Source organism: Dermacentor andersoni, chromosome 11, assembly GCF_023375885.2.
Source record: "Dermacentor andersoni chromosome 11, qqDerAnde1_hic_scaffold, whole genome shotgun sequence".
NCBI lineage: Eukaryota > Metazoa > Arthropoda > Arachnida > Ixodida > Ixodidae > Dermacentor > Dermacentor andersoni.
In genome coordinates this window covers 64,337,604-64,350,647 of record NC_092824.1, presented here as the reverse complement: position 1 = coordinate 64,350,647, position 13,044 = coordinate 64,337,604, and the positions used below count along the sequence as shown (strand labels likewise).

Sequence of the window (13,044 nt, the reverse complement as noted above, 5' to 3'; positions counted from 1 at the left end):
TGCACAGAGCGGTGATTGAGTCACATAATGTGCAGTCTGCGCTATTGTCTGTCGTAGAGATTGGCCTACGACAACCCACCCACCGTAAAGATAGGAAAGCCCGTCTGTGTTTTGGAAAAAAACTGGACAGCAAAACTTTATATTAAGGGTGTGCGAATACCGAATAGTAGAGTTCGGACTAAGTGAATCGAATATAGAATATTAGAAAATTATTCGAAATATTTATTGCTTACAAATTTTCGGCATGAAAACATGACGCAGCACATTTGAGAATCTCCTAGCATTGCACAACAGGAATGTAAAGCACGCTATTGGTAACTTAAGTACATAGAAATCAAGATATACAGTACAGTCTACTCTTATTAAAGGAAACTCTAAATTAGCAAGCCACCAATGATGACAGCTCAGTTCCAGTATATGAAGGTATGAAAAATATTTTTTGTCAATAGAATATCTGCTGAATAGTATCAAGTGACCTTACCCCTGACGTTATCTTGTACAAAATAAGAATTATGGTCTCAGTTTAACAGTGGACTTGTGCTTTATGGCAATCTTTTATTGCTTATTACATTTTGCTTGCCAGTTTTCTTGTACAGTGAAACCTCGTTAAACTGTAGTTGGCCGGAACTTGGAAAAAGTACGTACTAATCAGTAGTACTGCTTAACCAAAATAGCATGAGATCGCCCACTTGTCAAAAATGGAACTACGAGAGAGTGCGGTGAAAGGGCAGAAAACATGCAGTATTTACTCACTTCGAGCGACAAAATTCTGTTATTTTTCGTTTGATGCCGCGGAGGGCTAGCAGCGACGACGACGGCCTCAAACTCGCTCAAGCTACAAGCCAGCTTTTCCACCAGCTCCCTTTTCTTGGCAAACACCCACATGAGGCTGAAGTAACGTGCAGCATCTGCCACTGTCGGGCCTCAATTGCCGGTATTTTCCGTGTCGTCCTCATCACTGTTGTTAGGCAACACTTCAACAATAATAGAGGCAACGATGGCGAAAAGTCGAACCTTGAAAAGTCGGACCTTGTAGCCGACATATTTTCGCGGTCGCAGCAGCATTGCTGATCAAGTTCTCCTTTGCATTCCAAATGCCACATACCGTAGTCAATGGCAGATCCCTCTTCTGTGCCAGCACAGACTTCTTTGTGCCACGTTCGACAGTACGAACGATGTCCAATTTTTCTTCTGTGCTGAGCACCAGGTTTTTGTCCTAGCTTGCACGACACCATAACACGGGCTACAGCGTTCCGACACTAGCACTGCGCCGAAATGACATTGATGTCGATGTGGCTTTACCCTTCCAAGCACCCTCTGCAATTGCACTTGGAGGTTGTTACCATCTCTGAGGCTCGTTGTTCTGCCGGGCTGACGTATTGCCGAGATTTCGCTCCGAAAAGTGGAAACACTACATATTAACTAGTACGTATGCAATAAGCTGGGGCGGTTTATCCAGACACAAAACGCATTCTGTTCAATGGCCACTGAGTCGGAGATTTGACTTTACTACTTTTAAAACAAAGCTACTGTTTAAGCGAGTATGGTTTAACGAGGTATTACTGTGAAATGTAGGACTTTTCCACCTTTACGACAGGTGGGTCGTGAAGAGCACGAGGGGCCCCACAGCGTCTGTGACATGCAGTACTGTGCTGATTCTGACCACCTATAAAACTGGTTTTACGTGCTGTGACTGGAGTGGAAAAAATTGGTGCTGTTGCACGCGCCAATCTTCGCATAGATGAAAATATGGACAGTGCATCATGTGACTTGACCAACACTAGAGCATAGCCATCGCTGGAGCTGTGCGGGTTGACGGTGCCGGTAAAGATGAGGCACTGTTCCATCATCAGGTTATCAGGTTCGGCCTGATTTGTCATCTGTCAAAGATTCCTATATCAGGAGAATCACGGCAAATTTATACTACACTCTTCTCCACCCGCTTCCACTCTTTCTCTTTTCTCTGTACAAGCACATGGCTCGTCTATAAAGGTGCAAAGAACGTGCACTTGTTACATAGTGCGTGCACCTTGAATCCCAGCAGGGGTGGCCGCGAGCAGCTGGTGACGAATTTGAGGAGGAGGCGCCGCTGGCGCTCGTCGAAGCTTGCCAGGACGCGCCAGAAGGCCTGGACGACGGGGTGCGTAGCGCTGTAGCCGCCCTCGTAATGGGTGTGCTCGCGCAGGTCCTCCAGGTCGACCGGGCTCTGGGCGCCCGATATCAGCACCTGGAGCTCGTGCGGTGCGAAAAGGCGCAGCCAGTGGCCTGGCAGGAGTTCCTCCAAGCCCTGCACGTGCATGCCATGGGCGCATCATTCAGGAGTCAGCACTTGTGCACCATCCCAACCAGCGATGTAGGTATGCTCCTCGTGGTTGGACTTTGCGCACACAGCCCAGCATTCTTATGTATTCATTCATTGAGTGATGCCCCGTTGCAAAACTGGGGCTACGCATGACACTATAGTATTGGGCTTCAGATTAATTTTGACCCCCTGTCATTCTTTAATTAATGAGCACATAAAATTAAGCACACGAGCCTGTTTGCATTTTGCCCTCATTGAAATGTATCCACCAGTGCCAAACATTAGGCCTGCAACTTAGTGCTCAGCGGCACGACGCCATAGCTACCTAGCCACTGCAGTAGGTACCTTTCACAACCACTGCGGCACTGATACTGAAAGAGACGATGAGATACTGAAAGATACTGAAAGATACTGGAACGCTGTGCAAAGTCGGCTGGGAACACAACTCCGGATGTCTCGAACTTCCAAAGCAAGCCCTTCCACAAGGGTAATGATAATTTGTTTACAAGGTGGTGCAGGTACATTTCCTGCCCGCCGAAGTATGCACTGCTTTTGAGCAAAGTGGCAGCTCAATTACACTCTGAGTGAACAAAATCAATAGCGAACATCATGAAGTTAGTCAACAATAAGCAGTAACGGATGACGACTTGGACAGTGGCATATCTCGTAAAATAAGGACATTAAGCTAATATGTGCCATGAACTTTTGCAGCTCATTTCCAGGATTATCCTCCCTTTCACATGATTAAAGATCCACCTACTCAGAATACTTCTCGCATTCTGACAGACTGAATTTGTACTATGCAGCACACAGAAAGCAATAGTGCTCATCGAATAGAGTGCAATGATAGTGACACAATCTTGACCAAGCCACATAATAGGCAGAAACAAATGCAAGATGTGCTTGTGCAAGACACAGGGTTCATGCTGGTATATATGACAAAAATTCCATAATTATACACGCGTGCACCCTCCTTTTCAAGGAGGGTGCATGCGTGTATAATTATGGAATACGTACTGTGTCCTGTCACAATTGCCCCTTCCCTCGCTTGTTAAACTTCACCGCAATACTTCACGTACGCTTCACCGCGTAACATCGCTGTACTGAGGCGCAGCTGCCTTTCGGCAACCAGCATTATGCAACGCGCCATGCTTTCTAAGCCATACGCGAGGTTTACAGATGCGGAGTTGGTGTGATTACTGACAGCGGTGAATTCTTTCAATGAAAAACATGGCACCGAACGGCAAGAACATTAATAGCGAACGTCAAAGCAGCGAAGCCTAGTGTTGCCACGGTGGTAGCTACGGCTGCCAGCGAATCGTTGTGCGAGAGCACTGGTTCGAGGCGGCGAGATAATCAAAACGGCGGTGATGGTTTTGATTAATGCCATTTGGGACCTGCGGTAGTGGCTAAAACTACGGAAAATCCGACAGCAAAGGGTTCTTGCGTCTGAAATCACAGACGTTTCAAGCGTTTCAAGGACCCGCACGAACCCTGAAGACATACTTACAGGTTTTAATAAGTGTCTACTTTGCACAAAAATTGCTTATGACCATGCTGTCTGCTCTTAATAAACATTAGTTGTGAGTAGCGCCTATCTTTTGGCTATCTCCCTTTCGTCCATGTGCAAAGTGCGTGTTTGTTAAAACATGCAAATATGTCCTGCAAAAGCAGATCTTGCGGTTTTTATGCGGCATATCACTCAGAGGACAGGCGCTACTCACTACAAATTTTTTTTATTGAAAGCAGACAGCGTGCACATAAAGTAAGGAAGCTCTCTTTACTTCTCGTGGAAAGCGTCTGCTTGCTAAAACCTGCGTATACATACCGACCAGCCCAGCGACACATTCTTCTATGCGGGATGTGCACCAGGTGCACGCTAACCAGTGCCTACCTGCCGGAATGCGAGGCACTGCTGCCGCAGCTGAGCGTTGAGCAAGTGGTCTGCAAGCAGGTGCATGTACTCAATGCGGTTTGCGGCTGTCACTGGAATCGTGGCGCCGTTGGGCTTCAGCTCCTCCACCGTGCTGTTGCCCAGCTGACTTGTCACCACCTGCAAGAACACCAGCACGCATGTTGCACACATACACAAGTCAACTGCATGCAAAAAAAAGAACTTCGCAACGACTTCCTCAAAAGGACACCAAAGGCTGTGTAAAACATACGTTTGTGTTTGCCTGCGCGAATCTCAGCGATTTCTTTACCTGTTCATCATATGCATAATACCATCGTAACTCCATATAATGAACTTCAATATAACGAAATTCTCGATATAACAAAGTATTTAATTTCCTGTCACTTCTTGTCCATAAAACACATTGTATATAGAACCACAATATAACGAAGTGTGTTTATACACGATTTCAATACAGTTGCCGACCGATAAATCGGACACTGCTAATCCAGACATGTTCGGTAATTTGGACAGCTTCGCGGCAATGCCAACGGCCCCAGACTTATTGTGAAGGACGACCTATATTTCGGACAGCCGCTGGCTCTACATTCCATTATTCAGACTCCATCCGTGGCTGCAGCTTACGCCGACTCTGCTGCCATTATCTCCTCTGGCAACCTCGACAAGACATCAAGTATGGCCTCAGAGAGGCAAGTTATCAAATATGGCCTCAGAGATTACACACTAGATGGTAATCTCTGAGGCTTGGCCTTGGTCAGAGCCCTACGCTTCAGAAAATTAACTGCAAATGCCAATCTTGGAGGCTATGCCTAAATTATAGGTCGCATCAACATCGCGATCATCATATCCTCTTCCTGCTATTCCGGCAACCCCATGCATGGCCTGCTCTCGCCATTCTGTTTGATGAGTTTGCCTTTCGGATGGCGTATTATTTGTTTAGTTCGCGTTCCAGACAGTGCTCTGCTGGTTCCAAGAAGCCTTTCTCGTGAACTTATAGACAAGCTGCGTCACATGGCACCAATGCAGGCGCCCTCGCCGTCCGAATGAGCCCGACTCGGCAACTGAAGAGCCTCAACTGCCGCCTACCACAACGAGCTCAAATGCAGACAGACATCATTGTTGACCTGCTAGGCTGTGGTGTGCCGATTTTTGCCGCCGTTACATTTGAAGACTTTGCAGACGTCGACAGCACGGTGTTGTCGTGTGCCGAACTGAACTATGACGAAATAATTGAGCAAGTTCTTCCACTGTCAAATAGCGACTCTAACTCGGATGATGAAGTGCTGTATGCTCCGGAGCCTTCACATGCGGATCTGACTCAAGCCTTTGCAGTCCTTGCATGAGCCTACAGCAACAGCACGAATTTGGCAGAAATACAGGTGTACATGATTGTACATAAGCAGAAGTGTGTGCAGCAACAAATCGACCACTTATTCCTTGCACAGTGGTCTTAAAACGTAAATAAAATTATATTTTTTTTATACATTCATTCTTTTCGGACATTCAATAGTTCAGACTTATTTAGTCCGAATGATCGGTCGTTGACTGTATGATGAAACTTCACTGTGGTCTTGAAAGAATTCCGAGAGATTAACCCTTTCGCTGTCACGGACGTACCGGTACGTCATCGCGCTTCCCCCCCACAGTGTCACTGACGTACCGGTACGTTCTCGCGCGTTCAAAATTTCGCGCCTGAGCGCAAAGCTGGCGCTCCCGGACGTGGCCACGCCATCTGTTGACTCTTCCTACAAGTTCGTATTTTCGCCCCGACCTGTGTTAGTGCATGTATTGAAGAGTACGGTGCGACTGCCACGCCCCCCTCTCTTTTTGCCGAGTGGCGCGGTGGCTCCGCGTTCGCTGGATCATGCGTCGCGCGCGTGTGGTTATGGGTTCAAGGGTTGTTTTGCCATCTCTGCCGGTTTGAAGGTTTTTATTTTTCTTCTGTTGGTGCGTCTGCTACGGCGCGTGAAGTTCAGGCGCACGCATCGCCGTTGCCTCTCCGAAAAGAGTGACTCGATTGCTGCTTTCGCTCTCTCGCCGCACCCTCGCTTCCGACTTGCAGCAGTAAACGTAAAGCCCTTCGAACTTTGTTTTAGCCTTTTTCCATCTCCCTCTTCTTGATCACGCAACGTCGCATTTATCTCCATTGCGCGGGCGACTGAAAGCGCATCCTCCCTGCGCGCGGTTACTTTCGGATAGCTGAGCGGCGCGAGACCATCGTCTGTTCATTGGAGCGGTGGCTCTTACGATTCAGAATACGAGCCGAGCTCGGATTTGGACTCGGACTGCGTCTAACGCGACGAAGAGATGAGTTCCGTATCGTCAGATTCGGATGTTGAACGGATGTTATAGTCAGGCTGATGATGATGATGATGTTTACTAATAACTGCTGCAGAACATTGAAATGTGCATATTGCATTGATTATGTTATTTGTATACCAATCATAATCAAAAATAAATTGCTATGTACATTCCCTGTTATGCTCGTTCCCTGAAACCAAGCTGACACTGGGGGTGCGTCACGGCCAGAAAGGTCCAACAGCGAAAGGGTTAAATGAAAACTTCTACAGATGCAGATAATGAGGTGGTTGAATTCCATTTATTTGATATTTCTTCGTGGCAGCAGCAAAATTTCGTTATACTGAAATCGTGTATAAGAACATCCTGATATATTGAGGTCAAACATACATGGCATTCTGTGGAAAAGAAGTTATAAAAAGTTAAATACTTTTGTTATATCGAGAATGCAACTACAGTCGAACCCAGTCATAGCGATACCGATTTTAACACTATATCAGTTATAACAATGAAAAGCTACTGCACCATCAACTTTTGTATGTCTTCTATGGGGAAATAACCCGCTTACTACAATGTCCCCATGCCACATTATCACTTATAACAATGAAGTCTGGCTGCTGGGTGTCCAGGCCAAAAGGTAATGGAATGCGAAATCCTTGAAAAGAAGCAAGAAAAAGTGAAATGCGAGCCACTGCACGATCGCCCGCCACCCCAACTGCCACCACGCGCTTCTCTCCATGAGAGATGCACGGCAGCCTCGCGCAGATCTCTCCTGTTGCCCTACTATCCCTCAAAACACAAATGGGCTGCACCCAGAGCTCTGTGCCGCACCACCCTCCGAAATTCGAATGGACCTCTCCAACTGCACTGACAACACTGCCGGCGCTGCTCTCAAATTGCTTGCTGGGCCCTCACAGTGAGTTCTTTATACTATGGCCCTCATTCTGCGCAATTCTGCGAACGGATTAAATCACATGCGCTTGTCTTTGTTCGTTGTGTCGAACTCGTTCCTGGCCTTGTTTCTCAGCCTCATTTTACTTGCCGCCGAAATGGAAGATGGCTGATCCGCCCGCGCTGATCATCAGCAATGCACGACGTTGCAAGCGAAAAGAAGGCACACTGCTATAGATTTGGAAATGAAGTGCTTCTAACCGACGAGGCGATCGTCGCGGACATGCTTGCATTGGATAGCGACAGTGGTGGCCATGACAGCAGCGCTGACGCGGTACGGCAAGCTGCCTCAACATTGTCCCCGTGGGAGGTCCTGTAGATGATTCAGTCGCTCATGGGCTTGTTTTCGCGAGGGACCTTCCGCTTCACTATGTAGAGCACCTAGATGCCTTCGAGAAGGATGTCGGCAAGCTTCATATAAAGCAATCACGGGTGACAGACATGCGGGTTTCTCGTGCAAGCCAGTGGGAAATAGGTGGCAAGATGCTTGTGGTGATCACGTCCCAGCATTTCTTCTGGATTTCTCAAGCCGAGATGCTGCCGCGGCAACCTTCTCACATTTTTTAAAAGGAGCCTTTTGGGGACCACCAAAGTGATGCCTCGGCGGAGCTCGTATGTCACTTGCCGCCCATGACCTCTCTTTGCAGTTGTTAATGCAATGCAATATAATCTTGAACGCCAAAAGCTGCGGCTTGTTAACATGTGATCAGAACGCGCAGGAAGCAGAGTTAAACAGTTAAATGAGACAACACAATCAGAAGCTGGATGGCGGAAGGTGGTGGCGAGAACTGGCCTCCCCGCCATTATGGTTTTCTTGAAACAGCTACGCCATCCCCCATTTTGATTTTTTTTTTCATGCAACTCAGTTATAACAATGGAATTTTCGTGGCACTTGAATAATGTGGGTTTGACTGTATATTAAGTTCATCTTATTGGGATTTAACAGCCTAATGAAGGCAGTTTAGTGTCAGATGCAACTTTATCATAACAATGTTACACAGTATTGCCCTGATGCTTTTGTGCCTCAGCTGTAAAGTCAGCACATTTGCTGTCTGAAGGCATGACAACACATGATGCAATTGACACTCGAGGATCAGCGATTGGCAATAATGCAACCTGTCCCGTAATGTTCCTTTCTCTTGAGCCCGAATCACTTCAAATCAGACTTACACACCCAATTTAGCAGCTTGTAACTGCGAGCAACAGGAAGCACTCACAGTGAAGTCCAACCCCAGGTCGGCCACATCACCCTTGTAGCTTTTGAGGAAGAAGAGGTTGCGGTAGACGAGTGGCTCAAGGGATGCCAAGTGGTGTAGGCCGAGGTCGCCACGCCCAGAAGCCACCAACTTGGCTAGAAAGAAGTGTGCCATCGGCAGCTCCACCAGCATTCCCTCGTAGAGAGCCTGTACAGTGGAGCAGCGTCATCAGCGTTGAAGATTCCAATGCTGTTCAACTGCCCCTGTCCTAGGAAAACTGCACCCACGCAGCTACTCCTAAAAACCTCCTAAGCTTCGTCACTACATTACCGAATAACAACATAGTTTCCTTTCCTTTTGTCAACAGATGACGATGTGGTGCATAGTAGCGATGGTGTTCTACTCCTGAGCAAGCGGTAACCAGACTGATTCTAACCTCCATACTCAGAAATGTATCTTTAATGGAAGCTCATGCTTGACTTGATTTACATGATGCCTGTCGTGGACACACCAAAGGAAATGCAATGAGTGTCTTGGGCACGTTCATGCCTCGTGAATACGCTCAAGACTTTTTGACTTTACACTTCTACTTTTCCAAACGTAAATTATCGATTACCTAAGTCAGTTTTGCTGCAATACAGCTGTGTTAAGTGGTGAAGCATATTTGCCATTCAATGACGCAAGCAAAGAGTAGAAAGGGGCACTGTAACGGGTCCAGCATGCTTTCCTGACACACGTGTGCACGCAGTCTTTGGTCACAGTATGAACACTGAGACATCTAATGAGTGTAACCAAGATGTCTAATTAAAATAAAAGCATTGGTTGGTATGCTAGTATCTTCTGTTTGCACTTACTCTCGTCATTGCAATAGTCCACGCTTTCAATTTGTGCATTGTCTTACTTATGTGTTCTTCTCATTGACTTCCTATGAGCACAAAGGCAGTTGCATCATGCTGTGCTATTCATTAACCTTTTTGTATTGTTATGTTCAGTTAAATAGTTCTACTGTGCTAAATTATGGTCTCATTCTTCAACAGAACAAGTCATTAATTCCAATTTGCAGTCGTTCATATGCATATGAGTTTGGAGCCACTTTTCTGCACAACCCCTTTTCGATATTCGATTAGAAGATATTCCTCCCCAAATCAGTATTCAGTTAGAATCACTTCAAACTGAAAATCCACCATTCACCCATGCCTACGTTTAATAGTTTGTAAGACAACTACTTTTACATGCACCTGCCCTGTAATCGACTAAAGGCATACTGATAGGAGGCCCCTCCCCCACCTCCCCCTCCATTGAGATTTACTTTAAGACTTCTTCCTGTAGCACTCATGTACTAAGATACCTATGGATCTTTAGGTTGCGATAATAAACTGTAAACTTCAAAAGAAGTGCCCACCTTGCCGAGAAGACGGCCAACAAAGGAGTAGTGGCGTGCCGCCCGCCCGTCAGCATAATCTGGCAACTGCCCGACAGCTGGGTTCGGGTAGAGACGCCGATCGTGCGTGCACCGGAAGAGGCCCCGGTTTGCATCAAAGGCCGTCTTCATCAGCTCAGCAAGGAACTCCCGTAGCAAACCGCCCCCTGAGAAGTGTCAATGGGCCTAATACTGAGAGGTCCTCACATGGCACGCTATAATCAAGAGTGGTTCGTACTCATCCTAAAAGTCAAATCTTCAAGTCAACGAGTTAATGGCATACAGTTGAACCTGAATATAACGAACACAAATGCAATGAATTGTCAGATACAACGAAGCAAATCCAAAATTTGGTTCTGCATGTTTTATTCCAGTGAGTATTACATAAAGAAACAAAAAAATGCATGATCTGAGGCAATATCTGCAAGTGTCAAGACAATATTTTAGGGGTGTGCGAATACTCATTTCACTGAATCAGACAGTGGATGTTCAAATAATTTGATACGCGAATCGAATACCTACTGTTTTTTATAGTATTTGGTGAAACACCAGGAGTGGTCAGTGGCTTAACGCGGGCAGCCTTTTAATGACACGAGGTCTCAGCCATAACAAAGTTCATCGGTCGGGAAAACCAAAAAAAAAGAAGCAACGCAACGGGACGAAGGGAACACAGCATAAATTTTGGAAAGCGCGAATGCATGTGCAAAGAAGGGGCCAGTTTTCCACCAGAAGGCACACAGACCATATCGGATATGTGTTGACGCACACACGTTCACATAGTCTGGAGTCTTCTCTCCACACGCGAGTTCAAGCACACAAGACGAACATGGCATACGCATGCCATTGGACCTGAACACTGCTTTAACAGCAGTCAGTCAGGCTATTAGACATAATCTGCACTGCTCCCTCGGGCGTCAATGACTAAATTTATGTATTGTGGGGATGCGCGACTCTCAGGCATCCTCTGATATATTGTTTTCTCACATAGCTCCCGTCTCCTGTAATCCAGCTTCGCCGCGTGGCTTTACTCGGCGGTCGGTATGTTTGCAGGGTAGTAAGAGAGATGGCGCGAGTGTTGCTCTGCCAACGCCACCTAACGGCAGGGTTACTTGGGCACAAAAAGGAGAAGGTTCTTCCTCTTTTGCTCGGGGTCGGCAAGCGGCATGGATGTTCTACGCGTGCTCTGATTCATGCTTCTGCAAGACCGTCTCGCGAAGCCTACCCTGGAATAGACGAACATGATCATTCCAACGCACCGTTGTTCGCGTGACCGTACGCGCAAACGACCACGCGTTGGTGTTCAGCATGGGGCGAACATATTCGCTTGTTATCTGGTTGCAGTGGGTGGGACTTTCGCAATTTGTCACGCGCCCATCGGCATGTTTTGTGGATAGCAATTCAGCTAGCATGCATCGATCTATGAAAGGTGCAATAAATGCCCTTGTGATTGTTTGCACTACTGTGTTGTCGTTCCTTTGTCCCAAGAGCACAGGTGAGAACCCCACAGTATATCTATTTGCAGCACTTGCATGATACTCAGAAAACCAACAAACCGTCTTGCCAATGGAAGCGAGTGTACGAGATGGCACCAACGTTGTTCATGGCCACCATCTTTACAACACACCCTATACAGCTGCCTCTCGTTCCCGATGCCATGTGACTACGGTCAAACCCGCATATACGAACTCGCAAAAAAACTGAAATTAATTCGACATATTGTGTAATTCGATAGAGAATGTTTAAAGAAATTGACAATGTACAAAATGCTCCTCATTAAAAAGCGTTCTTTACCTTCTCAACACATATAGAGTGGGCATACAGTCAAACCCGGCTATATCGAACTCGCAAGAAAACGCTTATCAGTTCGGTATAGAGCATAATTCGATATAAGCCTGCTAAATAATTGGATGTCATAAAAGCACATACCATTTATAAAATCACTTTAATGATGAAACTAGCTTAGTTTCGCACGAAATAGACCTGCATTTTCTTCTGCTGGGCAATTTCGCTGCGTGCGACGCACGCACTTTCCCACTTTGTTTAAGGAGTCGGAGCAGCTGAGGCCGCAACCTTCCGCATTCGTGCAGAAGCACCAGACTAGTGCGAGCGCACCAATCACTTCGGAGGATGTGGGCCAAGGACAGTCATTGCTTTCGTCAGTGTGCCCACTTTCACTTGTGCACGGCACGATGTCAGCAATGCAGTCTTCGTTTCCGGGCTCTCCCGTGGTTGCGACACCATCATTTGCGCTCACAAACTCGTCCACTGTTGATTCGTCAACAGCTCGCTCCAAACTTTGGCAACGGCTTCGTCGCATTAATCAGAATTTACAGTCATCACCGAGCACGTGGAAGTCATTACGGCTGAAGCCATTTCGGATGAACCATTCGTACATGACCGTGCGTACGCGTCGGGCGCCACGGGCACCGGGTCGCGAGTTAGGTCGCTTTAGTCATAATTTCCCCCTTCAAGATCATGATGAGAGTGAACCTCGGAATCTTGTACGTTGCTGGGAAATCCGACTTCTCACCGCGTTGGACCCGATTTATGATTTCGAGCTTCACGACGAAAGGCGCATTCTGCCGCTTCATCACGGCAACACTGCAAGAGAAGGCCCACAAGGCGCACACAATGAACCAGAAAAGCAGCGAGACAACTCGCACTTTTGCCATCTTGCACGACAAGGGCACAAGAGCCTCTGATTGGCTGTCTGAGCAAGCGCTGCGGGCGCGCCAGGATCATTTTTTCTGGGGGGTGTCGGCGGCTCCAAGGTAGCGCGGTCACGTGGGGAGAGCGGTTGGATGGAGCCGCGCCGCCGGGTTTTCCCGCCACCGCAAGGGAAAGCCAACTTCCGGGGCACTTTCTGCCGCTTGGCGTTCAATATATCGGGAGTCGCTACTAGTTTTGTTCGATGTAAGCGTAATTTTTGCTATATATACTCATTGTAACTATACCATGTCCA

General features: G+C 47.1%; 1 protein-coding gene across 2 annotated transcripts in view; it reads right to left on the bottom strand.

Annotated features, from left to right (window-relative positions):
* The window catches only part of LOC126517462 (ubiquitin-protein ligase E3C), a 59,833-nt gene that overhangs the window by 1,828 nt on the left and 44,961 nt on the right, over positions 1-13,044 (bottom strand). For both annotated transcript variants that reach the window (XM_050167183.2, XM_050167184.2), the window contains exons 17-20: positions 10,065-10,249; positions 8,684-8,869; positions 4,197-4,355; positions 2,030-2,287 (exon numbers count right to left, since the gene is read on the bottom strand). In XM_050167183.2, coding sequence (XP_050023140.2) covers positions 2,030-2,287; positions 4,197-4,355; positions 8,684-8,869; positions 10,065-10,249 — 788 coding nt within the window. The remainder of the gene's footprint in view (positions 1-2,029; positions 2,288-4,196; positions 4,356-8,683; positions 8,870-10,064; positions 10,250-13,044) is intronic.